Source organism: Sebastes fasciatus, chromosome 18 (assembly GCF_043250625.1).
Source record: "Sebastes fasciatus isolate fSebFas1 chromosome 18, fSebFas1.pri, whole genome shotgun sequence".
Lineage (NCBI taxonomy): Eukaryota > Metazoa > Chordata > Actinopteri > Perciformes > Sebastidae > Sebastes > Sebastes fasciatus.
In genome coordinates, this window is record NC_133812.1 from 30,369,094 (window position 1) to 30,386,593 (window position 17,500).

Genomic DNA, 17,500 nt, shown 5'->3' on the forward strand with positions numbered 1-17,500 from the left:
ATGGTGATGATGATGATGGTGGTGGTGATGATGGTGATGATGATGATGATGTTGGTGATGATGGTGGTGATGATGGTGATAATGTTGGTGATGATGATGATGATGATGGTGATGATGATGATGATGGTGATGATGATGATGGTGGTGGTGATGATGGTGGTGATGGTGATGATGATGGTGGTGGTGATGATGATGATGATGATGTTGGTGATGATGGTGGTGATGATGATGGTGATGATGATGATGATGTTGGTGATGGTGGTGATGATGATGGTGATGATGATGATGATGATGATGATGATGATGGTGGTGATGATGGTGATGATGATGATGATGATGTTGGTGGTGATGATGATGATGGTGGTGATGATGATGATGATGATGATGATGATGGTGGTGATGATGATGATGATGATGATGTTGTGATGGTGGTGGTGATGATGATGTTGGTGATGGTGGTGGTGATGATGATGGTGATGATGATGATGATGGTGATGATGATGATGATGATGGTGATGATGATGATGATGGTGGTGGTGATGGTGATGGTGGTGGTGATGATGATGATGATGATGATGATGATGATGGTGGTGATGGTGATGATGGTGATGATGTTGGTGATGATGATGTTGGTGATGGTGATGATGGTGATGATGTTGGTGATGATGATGTTGGTGATGGTGGTGGTGATGATGATGTTGGTGATGGTGGTGGTGATGATGATGTTGGTGATGGTGGTGGTGATGATGATGGTGGTGATGATGATGATGATGGTGGTGATGGTGATGATGGTGATGATGTTGGTGATGATGATGGTGGTGATGATGATTGTGGTGATGATGATTGTGGTGATGATGATGATGGTGGTGGTGATGGTGATGATGGTGATGATGGTGATGGTGGTGGTGATGATGATGATGATGATGATGTTGGTGATGATGATGATGGTGATGATGATGATGATGTTGGTGATGGTGGTGATGATGATGATGATGATGATGATGGTGATGATGGTGATGATGGTGATGGTGGTGGTGATGATGATGATGATGATGATGTTGGTGATGATGATGATGGTGATGATGATGATGATGTTGGTGATGGTGGTGATGATGATGGTGATGATGATGATGATGATGATGTTGGTGATGATGGTGGTGATGATGGTGATGATGATGATGGTGGTGATGATGTTGGTGGTGATGATGATGATGATGATGATGGTGGTGATGATGATGATGATGATGATGTTGTGATGGTGGTGGTGGTGGTGATGATGATGATGATGATGGTGGTGATGGTGATGATGGTGATGATGATGTTGGTGATGGTGGTGGTGATGATGATGTTGGTGATGGTGGTGGTGATGATGGTGATGATGATGATGATGGTGATGATGATGGTGGTGATGATGATGGTGGTGATGGTGATGATGGTGATGATGTTGGTGATGATGATGGTGGTGATGATGATTGTGGTGATGATGATTGTGGTGATGATGATGATGATGATGATGATGATGGTGGTGATGATGGTGGTGATGATGGTGGTGATGGTGATGATGGTGATGATGGTGATGATGATGGTGATGATGATGTGTGATTTTGTTTGCAGTGAAGCGGCGCCTCATGGACCACCTCACCTACCCGGGTTCCCCGAAGCCTGAAGAGGTGGTTCGACCCAGGAAGGTCCTCATCCTGGGCTCTGGAGGACTGTCCATCGGCCAGGCTGGAGAGTTTGACTACTCCGGCTCCCAGGTCTGTTCAGAGATCACCTTCTGATGACACCTGATATTAAAGTGATTTAAGGGTCAGTCATTAGTCTGTGAGGGTTAAAGGTTATCCTTTAGTCTGTGAGGGAGGATCATCAGGGTTAAAGGTTATCCTTTAGTCTGTGAGGGAGGGTCATCAGGGTTAAAGGTTATCCTTTAGTCTGAGGGAGGGTCATCAGGGTTAAAGGTTATCCTTTAGTCTGAGGGAGGATCATCAGGGTTAAAGGTTATCCTTTAGTCTGTGAGGGAGGATCATCAGGGTTAAAGGTTATCCTTTAGTCTGAGGGAGGATCATCAGGGTTAAAGGTTATCCTTTAGTCTGAGGGAGGATCATCAGGGTTAAAGGTTATCCTTTAGTCTGTGAGGGAGGGTCATCAGGGTTAAAGGTTATCCTTTAGTCTGAGGGAGGATCATCAGGGTTAAAGGTTATCCTTTAGTCTGTGAGGGAGGGTCATCAGGGTTAAAGGTTATCCTTTAGTCTGAGGGAGGGTCATCAGGGTTAAAGGTTATCCTTTAGTCTGAGGGAGGATCATCAGGGTTAAAGGTTATCCTTTAGTCTGAGGGAGGATCATCAGGGTTAAAGGTTATCCTTTAGTCTGTGAGGATCATCAGGGTTAAAGGTTATCCTTTAGTCTGAGGGAGGGTCATCAGGGTTAAAGGTTATCCTTTAGTCTAAGGGAGGATCATCAGGGTTACCACAGGATGTGAATGTTTCCTTCCTCAGCTCTGCAGTCGCCCATGAGGCCGTTATTCTAGCTCATGTTAGGATCTGTTTTCAGGCGATTAAGGCTCTGAAGGAAGAGAATATCCAGACTGTGCTGATCAACCCCAACATCGCCACCGTCCAGACCTCCAAGGGCCTGGCTGACAAAGTCTACTTCCTGCCTATCACGGCGGAGTACGTCACTCAGGTGTGGATTGACTGTAGTCGGTACCGAGCACTAAAAGGTGTCGTTGACTTCTTCCGGGTTCTTCCAGTGATTGTTTCCATGTGTATAAATGCTCTCAGGTTATAAAGAATGAACGTCCAGATGGCGTGCTGCTGACCTTCGGCGGTCAGACCGCTCTGAACTGCGGCGTGGAGCTGACCAAGCTGGGCGTCCTGGAGAAGTATAAAGTGAAGGTTCTGGGAACGCCGGTGGCCTCCATCGAGATGACCGAGGACAGGAAGGTCTTTGTGGAGAAGATGGAAGAGATCAACGAACATGTTGCTCCCAGTGAAGCGGCGCTGTCCGTGGAGCAGGTGAGGAGATGTTCATCTCCGTTCCTCCGTCATCCACCTGCCTGCTTCTCTTTATATCTGAATGTCTGAATGTTTGTCTCTATAGGCGGTGGCAGCTGCAGAGCGTCTAGGCTACCCGGTTCTGGTCCGTGCAGCGTTCGCTCTCGGCGGTCTGGGCTCGGGCTTTGCCAACAACGGAGAGGAGCTGACCACTCTGGTGACGTCAGCCTTCGCTCACACCTCCCAGGTCCTGGTGGACAAATCCCTGAAAGGCTGGAAGGAGATCGAGTACGAGGTGGTCCGTGATGCCTACGACAACTGTATCACTGTGAGTACATACATACATACTGATAGATCCTATAGATGACCTGGTGTTATCCTCAGGTCCACCTATAGATCCTATAGATGACCTGGTGTTATCCTCAGGTCCACTGATAGATCCTATAGATGACCTGATAGATCCTATAGATGACCTGGTGTTATCCTCAGGTCCACCTATAGATCCTATAGATGACCTGGTGTTATCCACGGGTCCACTGATAGATCCTATAGATGACCTGATAGATCCTATAGATGACCTGGTGTTATCCTCAGGTCTACTGATAGATCCTATAGATGACCTGGTGTTATCCTCAGGTCCACCTATAGATCCTATAGATGACCTGGTGTTATCATCAGGTCTACTGATAGATCCTAAAGATGACCTGGTGTTATCCTCAGGTCTACTGATAGATCCTATAGATGACCTGGTGTTATCCTCAGGTCCACCTATAGATCCTATAGATGACCTGGTGTTATCCACGGGTCCACTGATAGATCCTATAGATGACCTGATAGATCCTATAGATGACCTGGTGTTATCCTCAGGTCTACTGATAGATCCTATAGATGACCTGGTGTTATCCTCAGGTCCACCTATAGATCCTATAGATGACCTGGTGTTATCCACGGGTCCACTGATAGATCCTATAGATGACCTGATAGATCCTATAGATGACCTGGTGTTATCCTCAGGTCTACTGATAGATCCTATAGATGACCTGGTGTTATCCTCAGGTCCACCTATAGATCCTATAGATGACCTGGTGTTATCATCAGGTCTACTGATAGATCCTATAGATGACCTGGTGTTATCCTCAGGTCTACTGATAGATCCTATAGATGACCTGGTGTTATCCTCAGGTCCACCTATAGATCCTATAGATGACCTGGTGTTATCATCAGGTCTACTGATAGATCCTATAGATGACCTGGTGTTATCCTCAGGTCTACTGATAGATCCTATAGATGACCTGGTGTTATCCTCAGGTCTACTGATAGATCCTATAGATGACCTGGTGTTATCCTCAGGTCTACTGATAGATCCTATAGATGACCTGGTGTTATCCTCAGGTCCACTGATAGATCCTATAGATGACCTGATAGATCCTATAGATGACCTGGTGTTATCCTCAGGTCTACTGATAGATCCTATAGATGACCTGGTGTTATCCTCAGGTCCACTGATAGATCCTATAGATGACCTGATAGATCCTATAGATGACCTGGTGTTATCCTCAGGTCCACTGATAGATCCTATAGATGACCTGATAGATCCTATAGATGACCTGGTGTTATCCTCAGGTCTACTGATAGATCCTATAGATGACCTGGTGTTATCCTCAGGTCCACTGATAGATCCTATAGATGACCTGATAGATCCTATAGATGACCTGGTGTTATCCTCAGGTCTACTGATAGATCCTATAGATGACCTGGTGTTATCCTCAGGTCTACTGATAGATCCTATAGATGACCTGGTGTTATCCTCAGGTCCACTGATAGATCCTGTAGATGACCTGATAGATCCTATAGATGACCTGGTGTTATCCTCAGGTCCACTGATAGATCCTATAGATGACCTGATAGATCCTATAGATGACTGTGAACTATTGGATGTCTAATGATACCTGGCCGTCTACTTGAGACTTCAGGTGTGTAACATGGAGAACATCGACCCTCTGGGCATCCATACGGGAGAATCCATCGTGGTGGCGCCCAGTCAGACGCTTAACGACCACGAATACAACATGCTGAGGAACACGGCCATCAAGGTCATCAGGCACCTCGGCATCGTAGGAGAGTGCAACATCCAGTACGCTCTGAACCCCGAGTCTGAGCAGGTACACAGGATCTATCTGACTTTACACAAGTACACACCTCTGTGTGGATTGATTGATTGATTGATTGATTGATTGATTGCAGTACTACATCATCGAGGTGAATGCCCGTCTGTCGAGGAGCTCGGCGTTGGCAAGTAAGGCGACAGGTTATCCTCTGGCATACGTAGCGGCTAAACTGGGTCTGGGGATCCCGCTGCCACAACTCAAGTACGTTTCTCACTTTAAGGAAAACATGAAAACAACCAGACTCTCTGAGTAGAGCTGATTAGTATTCATATTTATTACAGTTTATGACTGAGCTCTGTAGAAGTGAGTTCATATCTGGCAGGTATTATATATTATTATTATTATTATTATTTTGTTTCTCGGGGTCGTTACAGGTTAGGGTTAGGGTGTTTCTCGGGGTCGTTACAGGTTAGGGGTTTAGGGGGTTGTGTCTCGGGGTCGTTACAGGTTAGGGTTAGGGGTTAGGGTGTTTCTCGGGGTCGTTACAGGTTAGGGTTAGGGTGTTTCTCGGGGTCGTTACAGGTTAGGGTTAGGGGTTTAGGGGGTTGTGTCTCGGGGTCGTTACAGGTTAGGGTTAGGGGTTAGGGTGTTGTTTCTCGGGGTCGTTACAGGTTAGGGTTAGGGGTTAGGGTGTTGTTTCTCGGGGTCGTTACAGGTTAAGGTTAGGGGTTGGGGTTGTTTCTCGGGGTCGTTACAGGTTAGGGTTAGTTAGGGGGTTGTTTCTCGGGGTCGTTACAGGTTAGGGTTAGGGGTTAGGGTGTTGTTTCTCGGGGTCGTTAGGGGTTAGGGTGTTGTTTCTCGGGGTCGTTACAGGTTAAGGTTAGGGGTTGGGGTTGTGTCTCGGGGTCGTTACAGGTTAGGGTTAGGGGTTAGGGTGTTGTTTCTCGGGGTCGTTACAGGTTAGGGTTAGGGGTTAGGGTGTTTCTCGGGGTCGTTGCAGGTTAGGGTTAGGTAAAGTTAGGGGGTTGTTTCTCGGGGTCGTTACAGGTTAGGGTTAGGGGTTAGGGTGTTGTTTCTCGGGGTCGTTACAGGTTAAGGTTAGGGGTTGGGGTTGTGTCTCGGGGTCGTTACAGGTTAGGGTTAGGGGTTAGGGTGTTGTTTCTCGGGGTCGTTACAGGTTAGGGTTAGGGGTTAGGGTGTTGTTTCTCGGGGTCGTTACAGGTTAGGGTTAGGTAAAGTTAGGGGGTTGTTTCTCGGGGTCGTTACAGGTTAGGGTTAGGGGTTAGGGGGTTGTTTCTCGGGGTCGTTACAGGTTAGGGTTAGGGGTTAGGGGGTTGTGTCTCGGGGTCGTTACAGGTTAAGGTTAGGGGTTAGGGGGTTGTTTCTCGGGGTCGTTACAGGTTAGGGGTTAGGGGGTTGTGTCTCGGGGTCGTTACAGGTTAAGGTTAGGGGTTGGGGTTGTTTCTCGGGGTCGTTACAGGTTAGGGTTAGTTAAAGTTAGGGGGTTGTTTCTCGGGGTCGTTACAGGTTAGGGTTAGGGTGTTTCTCGGGGTCGTTACAGGTTAAGGTTAGGGGTTAGGGGGTTGTGTCTCGGGGTCGTTACAGGTTAAGGTTAGGGGTTGGGGTTGTTTCTCGGGGTCGTTACAGGTTAGGGTTAGTTAAAGTTAGGGGGTTGTTTCTCGGGGTCGTTACAGGTTAGGGTTAGGGTGTTTCTCGGGGTCGTTACAGGTTAAGGTTAGGGGTTGGGGTTGTTTCTCGGGGTCGTTACAGGTTAGGGTTAGTTAAAGTTAGGGGGTTGTTTCTCGGGGTCGTTACAGGTTAGGGTTAGGGTGTTTCTCGGGGTCGTTACAGGTTAGGGGTTGGGGTTGTTTCTCGGGGTCGTTACAGGTTAGGGTTAGTTAAAGTTAGGGGGTTGTGTCTCGGGGTCGTTACAGGTACACAGAGACAGACCTGAAAATGAAAATCATTAGTCACACTCGACAGATTTTTGGTCGCTTATGCGACTAAAACGGTTGCACTGCGGAGCCCTGTTGTTTTTTTAATTGTGTGGTTCAGTATTGAAAAGTGGATAAATTAATATTAATATAAATAATAATTATATTTTCTGTAGGAACTCGGTTACCAACTCGACTACAGCGAACTTTGAGCCCAGTTTGGACTACTGTGTGGTGAAGGTGCCCCGCTGGGATCTCAGCAAGTTCCTCCGGGTTTCTACCCAGATCGGCAGCTCCATGAAGAGTGTTGGTAAGAAAACCTGAATTTTATTATCATTTATTATCATTTTCAACACGTTTCTGCCGTAATGAAACGTGATGAAACGTGATGAAACGTAATGAAACGTAATGAAACGTAATGAAACGTAATGAAACGTGATGAAACGTGATGAAACGCGTTGGTGCTGGAAGAGGAATCCGTGTTTGATGATGAGATGTGAACGATGGGATCTCTTGTTGGGTCTCTAAACTATGGTGTACTATGGTGTACTATGGTGTACGGTCTAAGACCTGCTCTATATATAAAGCGTCTTGAGATAACTTCTGTTGTGATTTGACGCTATATAAAACTAAATTGAATTGAGATGAATTGAACCTCACCCTGCTCTCTATTAAACCACAGTAGCACCAACCAGGGGTGACAGTAGATTGAAGTTGTTGCCGGTACTACTAGGCTACTGTTCCCCCCCAGCTTCATCATCCCTGAACACATGATTCAATGCCTGTATGGTGGAGAAAGAAACTAGAAACACTTGACATCATTGACGTTGTACAGGCGATGTTGACCTGATGTCAGCAGATGGTGAGTGACGGGTAGTTGAGGGGTTTTAACAGGCAGCTGCTGTCCTCTCTTCCTGGTACTGCTATAGGCACTGAATCTTTTCGTGGTACGGAGGACCGGACCGGACCGGCCTACTTTGGCCCCTGATTAGCACAAAACAGCAGTGTCAATAAGTAGATCTTCACCTGTACTCTTCCTGACAGGTGAGGTGATGGCTATTGGCCGCAGCTTTGAGGAGGCCTTCCAGAAAGCTCTGAGGATGGTGGATGAGAACTGTGTTGGCTTTGATCACACCATCAAGCCCGTCTCTGACAAGGTAAACCAAGAAGAAGCAGTTGTATCTGTAATCCTTACGTGATCAGGATATACTATACTACTATACTACTATAGGATGATACTGATACTACTATACTACTATAGGATGATACTATACTACTACGGGATGATACTGATACTATACTACTATAGGATGATACTATACTACTATACTACTACGGGATGATACTGATGCTATACTACCATACTACTATAGCATGATACTATACTACTATACTACTATAGGATGATACTGATACTATACTACTATACTACTATAGGATGATACTATACTACTATACTACTATACTACTATAGGATGATACTGATACTATACTACTATACTAGAGGATACTTTTCAAGTCTTACTGGGTCTGTGTTTAATCTTAATATTATCATTAACTATTACTATAAATAACTCCAGTAGCACAACGATGGTTAAAACATGTGATCCCTCTGCTCACCAGGAGTTGCAGACGCCTACAGATAAGCGTATTTTTGTTTTGGCGTCGGCGTTCAGAGCCGGCTACACGGTGGACCAGCTGTACGAGCTCACCAAGATCGACCGCTGGTTCCTGCACAAGATGAAGAACATCGCTGACCACGAGCGGCTGCTGGAGACGTACAACCAGGTAAACGTGATGACTGTAGGGTACAACCAGGTAAACGTGATGACTGTAGGGTACAACCAGGTAAATGATGACTGTAAGGTACAACCAGGTAAATGTGATGACTGTAGGGTACAACCAGGTAAATGATGACTGTAGAGTACAACCAGGTAAACGTGATGACTGTAGGGTACAACAAGGTAAATGTGATGACTGTAGGGTACAACCAGGTAAATGATGACTTTAGGGTACAACCAGGTAAATGATGACTGTAGAGTACAACCAGGTAAATGATGACTTTAGGGTACAACCAGGTAAATGATGACTGTAAGGTACAACCAGGTAAATGTGATGACTGTAGAGTACAACCAGGTAAATGATGACTGTAAGGTACAACCAGGTAAACGTGATGACTGTAGAGTACAACCAGGTAAACGTGATGACTGTAGGGTACAACCAGGTAAATGATGACTTTAGGGTACAACCAGGTAAATGATGACTGTAAGGTACAACCAGGTAAATGTGATGACTGTAGAGTACAACCAGGTAAACATGATGACTGTAGGGTACAACCAGGTAAATGATGACTTTAGGGTACAACCAGGTAAATGATGACTGTAAGGTACAACCAGGTAAATGTGATGACTGTAGAGTACAACCAGGTAAATGATGACTGTAGGGTACAACCAGGTAAATGATGACTGTAGAGTACAACCAGGTAAATGATGACTGTAGAGTACAACCAGGTAAACGTGATGACTGTAGGGTACAACCAGGTAAATGTGATGACTGTAGGGTACAACCAGGTAAATGATGACTGTAGAGTACAACCAGGTAAACGTGATGACTGTAGAGTACAACCAGGTAAACGTGATGACTGTAGGGTACAACCAGGTAAATGTGATGACTTTAGGGTACAACCAGGTAAATGATGACTGTAGAGTACAACCAGGTAAACGTGATGACTGTAGAGTACAACCAGGTAAATGTGATGTGGTGTTATAGCTGTGATCGTAGGTGTAGCAGACAGTGTGTGGTGGTGGTGTAGCAGTGTGTACAGTTTATTTGTCGGTGAATAAATGCTACGAGGCTCCAGCTCCTCCGCTCAGCGAGCTCTAGCCAAGAGCCGACTTCCTGTATCTGTAACGCCGGCTCAGACTCTCTTAAGGTGGACCAGCTTTTCCGCTCAGACTCTCTTAAGGTGGACCAGCTTTTCCGCTCAGACTCTCTTAAGGTGGACCAGCTTTTCCCTTTCAAGTGACGAGTTTTTCTCAGCTTTTTAATTAATTATTAATATTTCTTTTAACCGTTTTAACCGATAGCGTTAATCGGTTAAAATGCTTAATCTGGGTTAGGGTTAAATGGTTAATTATTGACATCCCTAATATCTGTACTTCTTGTTAATGTGGTTCTTCCTACCAGGATGAGAGCGCCATGCCTCCACACGTGTTACGGAAGGCCAAGCAGATGGGCTTCTCAGACAAGCAGATAGCACAAGCTGTCCAGAGGTGAGTAGAATAATAATAGAATAATGGTAGAATAATGGTAGAATAATAGTAGAATAATAGTAGAATAATAATAGAATAATAGTAGAATAATGGTAGAATAATAATAGAATAATAATAGAATAATAATAGAATAATGGTAGAATAATAGTAGAATAATAATAGAATAATAGTAGAATATTAGTAGAATAATAGTAGAATAATAATAGAATAATAGTAGAATAATGGTAGAATAATAATAGAATAATGGTAGAATAATAATAGAATAATGGTAGAATAATAATATAATAATAATAGAATAATAGTAGAATATTAGTAGAATAATAGTAGAATAATAATAGAATAATAGTAGAATAATGGTAGAATAATAATAGAATAATGGTAGAATAATAATAGAATAATGGTAGAATAATGGTAGAATAATAGTAGAATAATAATAGAATAATAGTAGAATATTAGTAGAATAATCGTAGAATAATAATAGAATAATAGTAGAATAATAGTAGAATAATGGTAGAATAATGGTAGAATAATAGAATAATGGTAGAATAATAATAGAATAATAGTAGAATATTAGTAGAATAATAGTAGAATAATAATAGAATAATGGTAGAATAATAATAGAATAATAGTAGAATAATAGTAGAATAATAATAGAATAATAGTAGAATAATAATAGAATAATAGTAGAATATTAGTAGAATATTAGTAGAATAATAGTAGAATAATAATAGAATAATAATAGAATAATAGTAGAATAATAGAATAATAGTAGAATAATAATAGAATAATAATAAAATAAAAGTATAATAATAATAGATTAATAGTAGAATAATAATAATAGAATAATGGTAGAATAATAATAGAATAAGTAGTGTTAGAACCTGTTGACCGAGAGGAAAGAAGGACTGACTGTTTTCTTTCCTCCTGCAGCACAGAGCTCGTGGTGAGAAAGCTTCGTCACGATTGGTCGATCCTACCTGTAGTGAAGCAGATCGACACGGTGGCGGCCGAATGGCCCGCCTACACTAACTACCTGTACCTGACCTACCACGGCACAGAGGACGACCTGGGCTTCACCGAGCAGCACGTCATGGTCATCGGCTCCGGCGTGTACCGCATCGGCAGCAGCGTGGAGTTTGATTGGTGCGCGGTCGGGTGCATCACCGAGCTCAGGAAGGTGAGTCCCACCTGATCTCGTGATGCTGCAGATTGTTGCTTCCTTTATTTAAATTTATATATATATATATATATAATTAATAACTGAAATAGAAAAGTTGTTTTCTGCTGTTTTATCAGCTGATTGGGGACCGAGTGTGTCACTGAATTAATTATGAGCCAAAGAGACAGTATATTATTATTATCATATAATATATATTATATTATTTATATATATATATTTGTTTAACCCCACAAATATAACAAGGAAAGTTGCAACAGTGCAGCGAGGGGTTCAGTTTACAGTTGATGATGCCGTATACAGGGTTATTTTCTTATTAAAACATTTTCCGATAACTTACAGTATTGTCAATACAATTAAACAGCGCTTATGTCTATACCTAATCCATTTTCTGTTAAACTCATCTTCTTTTTTTTTTTTAAATCAAGATCTTTTTATTGGGGTTTTTTGCAGTATATAGCAAAGGTACAGCGCTATTCGGTAACCAAAAAAAGAATGACAGGTATTAATATACATTATTAGCAGCTGGCACCAATGCCAACAAATAAACAAGTCAAAACAAAAGATTTATACAAACAACAAAACAATCCCTCCCCAGTCACTGCCAGCACGCCATATGGGAAGCTAACTGTCACGCCAATGACCTGCGATGAATGATTGAATACCGTGTGATGTAATCAAGCTGCACTTGGTAATCAAGTATTTACAGTGTCTGGAATGTATCTAAAAAAGGGCCCCATGCTTTCAGGAATTTCCCATGTGAATATTGAAGCGAGTATCTGATTTTCTCAAGCTTTAAGCAAGACATGATGTCCGCCAACCATTGTGTGTGAGTGGGAAGGGCAGCGCCCTTCCACCTGAGCAGGATTGCTCGCCGAGCCAGAAGGGAAACAAAGGATAAGGTACGTCGTTTTTCTGCAGTTAATTGCGTCTCACTTCCGGTGACCCCGAACAGAGCAACCAGAGGGTTTGGTTCTAATTTGACGTTTAACACCTGAGATAAAGTTTGAAAGATCTCCGTCCAATAGTTTGTAAGACTAGGGCATGACCAGTACATGTGAATAAGGGAGGCTTCACTGCTTTTGCACTTGTCACAGTTGGGACTAATCTCAGGATACATGCGAGACAGTTTGGCTTTTGAGATATGAGCCCTATGCACCACTTTAAACTGAAGTAAGCAGTGACGAGCACATAGAGAGGATGAATTAACCTGCTTCAGTATGGAATTCCACGTATCCGGTGATAGAGAGAGGCCTAAGTCCTCCTCCCATGCTGCTCGGAGCTTGTCCATGGGGGCACGCTTCAAGTCTGATATCATGCCATAGAGAGTGGAGATAAGTCTTTTGTGTGATGGATTTAAAGAAAGGATCGTATTGACAATTGTCGTGTCTGTCGATGCAGAGGAGCCGGACAACTGAGAGAGCACAAAGCGCCTTGCTTGTAGATATCTAAAAAAGTTGGACTTAGGAAGACTGAATTTTTTGCTTAGCTGCTCGAATGATGCCAAAGTATTATCTACAAATAAATCTTTGAAACGCACAATACCTTTCCTGTGCCATTCTTGGAAAACAGGGTCCTGAATAGATGGTTTGAAAAGATGATTTGACGCAATGGGGCTTAGAGTAGAGAAGCTGTCCAAGTCAAAGTATTTCCTGAATTGAGCCCATATTCTCAAAGAATGTTTAACTACCGGGTTCCCGATAGATTTCATTGAGGGGAGCGGAAGCGAGGATCCAAGCAATGCGAGAACAGACAGGTTATCGTTCGAGTGGAGTTCCATCGCTACCCAGTAAGGACAGTCGGGCTGATTGTAAAAGTAAGACCAAAACGCAAGACATCGCAAGTTAGCAGCCCAATAATAGAAACAGAAATTTGGAAGTGCCAGACCACCAGTAGCCTTGGTTTTTTGGAGATGAACCTTGTTAAGACGGGGACGCTTACCCTGCCATATATAGGCGGAAATAATTGAATCAAGTTGATTGAAAAAAGATCTGGGGATAAAAAGTGGTAGGGCCTGAAAGAGGTAGAGAAATTTGGGTAGGATGGTCATTTTGATGGAATTGATACGCCCCACGAGAGACATGGACAGAGGTGACCACTGTTTCAGTGTTTGTTTAATCTGGTTTAACAGAGCAATAAAATTCTCCTTAAACAAATCTTTGTACTTTTTCGTAATTGAGATGCCCAAATAGGAAAACTTATTTTTTTCAATTTTGAAAGGCAGGTTGGTGAGGTCTAAGGCTCGTGCTTCATCATTGATGGGAAAGAGCTCGCTTTTGTTGAGATTTAATTTGTATCCCGAAAATTGACCAAACTGATTGAGCAACGACAGAGCGGGGGGTAGTGAGGTACCCGGGTTTGAGACAAAGAGCAAGAGGTCATCAGCATAAAGTGAGACCCTATGCTCTGTGCTGCCCCTCCAAATACCAGATATGTCCCTGCAACTGCGGAAGGCTGTGGCAAGCGGTTCGATGGCCAAATCAAAAAGTATGGGGCTCAGAGGGCACCCTTGACGGGTTCCACGATGTAAGTTGAATGGTTTAGACTGCTGGGAGTTAGTACGAATTGAGGCTGAGGGATGCAAATATAGTAGCTTAATCCAAGAGGTAAATTTCGGGCCGAAACCAAATTTGTCCAGAACAGCAAATAAGTAGTTCCATTCAACGCGGTCAAATGCTTTCTCCGCATCGAGAGACACAACACACTCAGGGACTTTCTCAGAGGCAGAGTAGATGATATTGAATAGTCGTCGTATGTTAAAGTACGATTGTCTGCCCCTGACAAAGCCAGTTTGGTCTTCGGATATAATTGTAGGAATGACATTCTCCAGTCTACGGGCTAGGACCTTAGCCAAAATTTTTGCATCTGTGTTTAAGAGGGAGATAGGCCTGTAGGAGGCACATTCGGTTGGGTCTTTACCTTTTTTAGAAATGAGAGTGATACAAGCCTCGGTAAATGATTGAGGAAGGGAACCTTGCCTACAGGATTCAGATAGGACTGAACATAACTGTGGGGAAAGTAGCGAGGAGAACTTTTAAAAAAATTCTGCTGGGAAACCATCGGGACCCGGACTCTTACCTGACTGCATTGAGGAAATTGCTAAAGCTATTTCTGCCTGAGATATGGGCTCTTCCAGTCTCTTCCTGAAGTCCAAAGAAAGTTGGGGAATATTTAGACTGTGCAGGAAGTCAAGAATTACATTACAATCGGCCTGAGACTCTGAGGTGTAAAGCTGGGAATAAAAATCCCTGAATGTCTCATTAATTTGTGAATGATCTGAAGTTATGTGACCATTTGACATTCGGATTTTAGAGATATTTTGTTTTGCTTTAAAGCCTTTGAGTTGGTTGGCTAGCATTTTGTCAGATTTGTCTCCATATATGTAAAACCTGGCCTTGTTTTTTAAAAGCAAGTGTTCAGTTGAGTGAGTTGTAAGCAGGTCAAATTTGGTTTTGAGTTCTAATCGTTTTTTATAAAGGTCTGGACTTTGAGTCTGAGCATATTGTTTGTCAATCTCTCCAATTTGGTGGGCCAGATCCAAGCGCTCTTTATAGGATTTTCTCTTCACTTGAGCGGTGTATGCTATGATCTGCCCCCTAAGATAAGCTTTAAGAGCATCCCATACAATTAGGCTAGAGGTTTCAGGGGATATATTAGTAGTAAGAAAAAAGGCTATCTCTTTCTCCATATGTTTCACAAAATTATCGTCAGACAGTAGGGTTGAGTTAAACCGCCAGTGCCTGCTCCTCTGTGGGAGGCCAGGGAGGGACATGGTCAAACCAATAGGAGCGTGGTCTGAAATGACAATACTCTGATAGGCGCAGGACTGAACCAGCGGGACTAGTTGGTTGTCGATAAAAAAATAATCAATCCTGGAGTATGTATGATGGACGTGCGAGAAGAACGAGTATTCCCTATCGTTTGGATGTAGAGAGCGCCACACATCACAGACACCGTAGTCAGAGAGAAAGGCTTGAATGAAAGAGGCTGATTTACTTATTGTGCTGGGGTTAGTGGAAGATCGGTCTAAAACTGGGTCTAGCCAACAATTTAAATCACCACCAAGTATGAGAGAGTATGTGTTGAGGTCTGGCAGCAGAGAAAATAAATGTTCGAAAAAACCTACATCATCTGAGTTAGGGGCGTACACGTTCACAAGCACTACCAGTGTGTCATATAATTTCCCAGATACAATAACATATCGACCGAACCTGTCAGCAATCACATTGTGTGGTTCGAAGGAAATACTTTGACTGATAAGGATTGAAACCCCTCTGGCTTTGGCTTGAAAAGCGGAGTGAAATTTCTGCCCCATCCAGCCTGACAGAAGGCGACCACTGTCTGAACTGCGAATATGGGTTTCTTGCAGGAAGGCTATTTCTGTTTTAAGTTGTTTGAGGTGTGAGAAAACCTTCTTTCTTTTAATGGGGTGGTTCAAACCCTTGACATTCCAGCTCTGTAGTATTAAGTGCCTATCCATGCAGCTTGACTAAAAAGGTTAGGACGTGAGCACAGTATTCAAGTGGTTGCTTTAAGATACAGCTGTAGCAGGTCAGTGAAGACCAGGAGTGACTAGTGTACAGTAATAGGTTTGTGTAAGTTACTAAGGTGTTACTGGCAGTGACATATCCCTTCCCACCACCCCCCTCCCCAACCAAGAAAACTGCTAAAAAAGAAAGCAGCAAGCTCTTCAGAACAAACATTGCACAACAACAACTCTTCCTGTCTTAAACTAAATTAACTGCTGCTCCGGTATACATACAAAAGTAGATTACAAGCACCTCTTAAACAATATTTTGGCTTAAACAATCAACTTTATGAACTGTGGAAGCTGGGAAGCTCTAGCACGAGTTTCAGAAATCAGAAATCAAATTTAAAAACAAAATTTCACCAAAACCATAGAAGCAGGAATCAAACAGTCATATGGAATTGTGATTTCAAAGTAGACAGAAATAAAAGGGAGAAAACATGGATTCACTTGTGCCATACCAGATAGCTAAATAGTTGAATTAACGGTACAGGACAAGACCCACTTAAGTACTAACAAACGTAGAATAACCAGTCTTTAAAATGATAATTCCAGTTTGAAATGTGAACTAACTGTTCAACTGGCCCTTTAAAATCCAGCGCAGATTCTCATTGAAAGGCATCACACTCAGAGAGGGCAAAGCTGTCATGTGTGATAACAGCTCCAGAGAGCCAGTATAGAACCAGGCTCAATAAAGTCATGTTTGCTTGTAAATGTTTGCAACTGTCTGTATATGTAGCCTAACAAGAGAGCAGCGCAGAAACACGTGTATAGTCTGGATAAATGAACCGATGTAAACAAACCCACGTGACAGTTAACATGCAGCACTACGTGTAAACTGGTAGGGCTATAGACAGTGCTACCTCTCATCCAGGGGGTCCATAGTTACTAAAGAGTCCCTTTATGAATGTTCCGGTGACCTGCGGAGGCTGCTGATGTACTTGTGTGCCTCGTCCACTGAGCTGATCCACTTTCTGGCTCCGCTGGACAGCGTCAGCCGGAGCCGGGCTGGGTAGAGCAGAGCAGGCTTCTGTCCCAGTTGATAAAGTTCTGCCATCACGTCCCTGTATTCCCCCCGCTGGTTCACAACTTCAGGGCAGTAGTCCTCCAGAACACGGATGGGCTGGCCACGGAACTCCAGTTTACCTCTCCGCCGTGCCTCTCTGATGAGCAGATCCTTCGCCTGATACCGGTGCAGGCGGAGAATAACCGGGCGCGGTCGCTGTCCGGGGGCCGGTTTAGCAGCTAGGGAGCGGTGGGCCCGGTCCAGTTCTGGGAGGGATGGCAGTGTCTCGGTACCGAACACCTCGCGCAGCAAATTTGAGAAGAATTCAGTGGGGCGTCCGCTTTCAATGGACTCCGGGAGACCCAGGATCCGGATGTTCTGGCGCCTGCTTCGGCTCTCCAGGTCGGTGACTTTAGCCTTTAGCCTAGCATTATCCTCGCTCAGGGTGGTGCACACGTTCTCCAGATCCACGACTCTTTGGC

At 43.6% G+C, this 17,500-nt stretch overlaps 1 protein-coding gene across 1 annotated transcript in view; it reads left to right on the top strand.

The window, feature by feature from the left end:
* Positions 1-17,500, top strand: part of cad (carbamoyl-phosphate synthetase 2, aspartate transcarbamylase, and dihydroorotase) — an 83,141-nt gene that overhangs the window by 17,895 nt on the left and 47,746 nt on the right. The window contains exons 9-19 of the mRNA XM_074614685.1: positions 1,615-1,757; positions 2,551-2,682; positions 2,781-3,014; positions 3,100-3,321; positions 4,967-5,155; positions 5,238-5,362; positions 7,212-7,345; positions 8,080-8,192; positions 8,659-8,823; positions 10,222-10,307; positions 11,238-11,484. Of these exons, the coding sequence (XP_074470786.1) occupies positions 1,615-1,757; positions 2,551-2,682; positions 2,781-3,014; positions 3,100-3,321; positions 4,967-5,155; positions 5,238-5,362; positions 7,212-7,345; positions 8,080-8,192; positions 8,659-8,823; positions 10,222-10,307; positions 11,238-11,484 (1,790 nt within the window). The remainder of the gene's footprint in view (positions 1-1,614; positions 1,758-2,550; positions 2,683-2,780; positions 3,015-3,099; positions 3,322-4,966; positions 5,156-5,237; positions 5,363-7,211; positions 7,346-8,079; positions 8,193-8,658; positions 8,824-10,221; positions 10,308-11,237; positions 11,485-17,500) is intronic.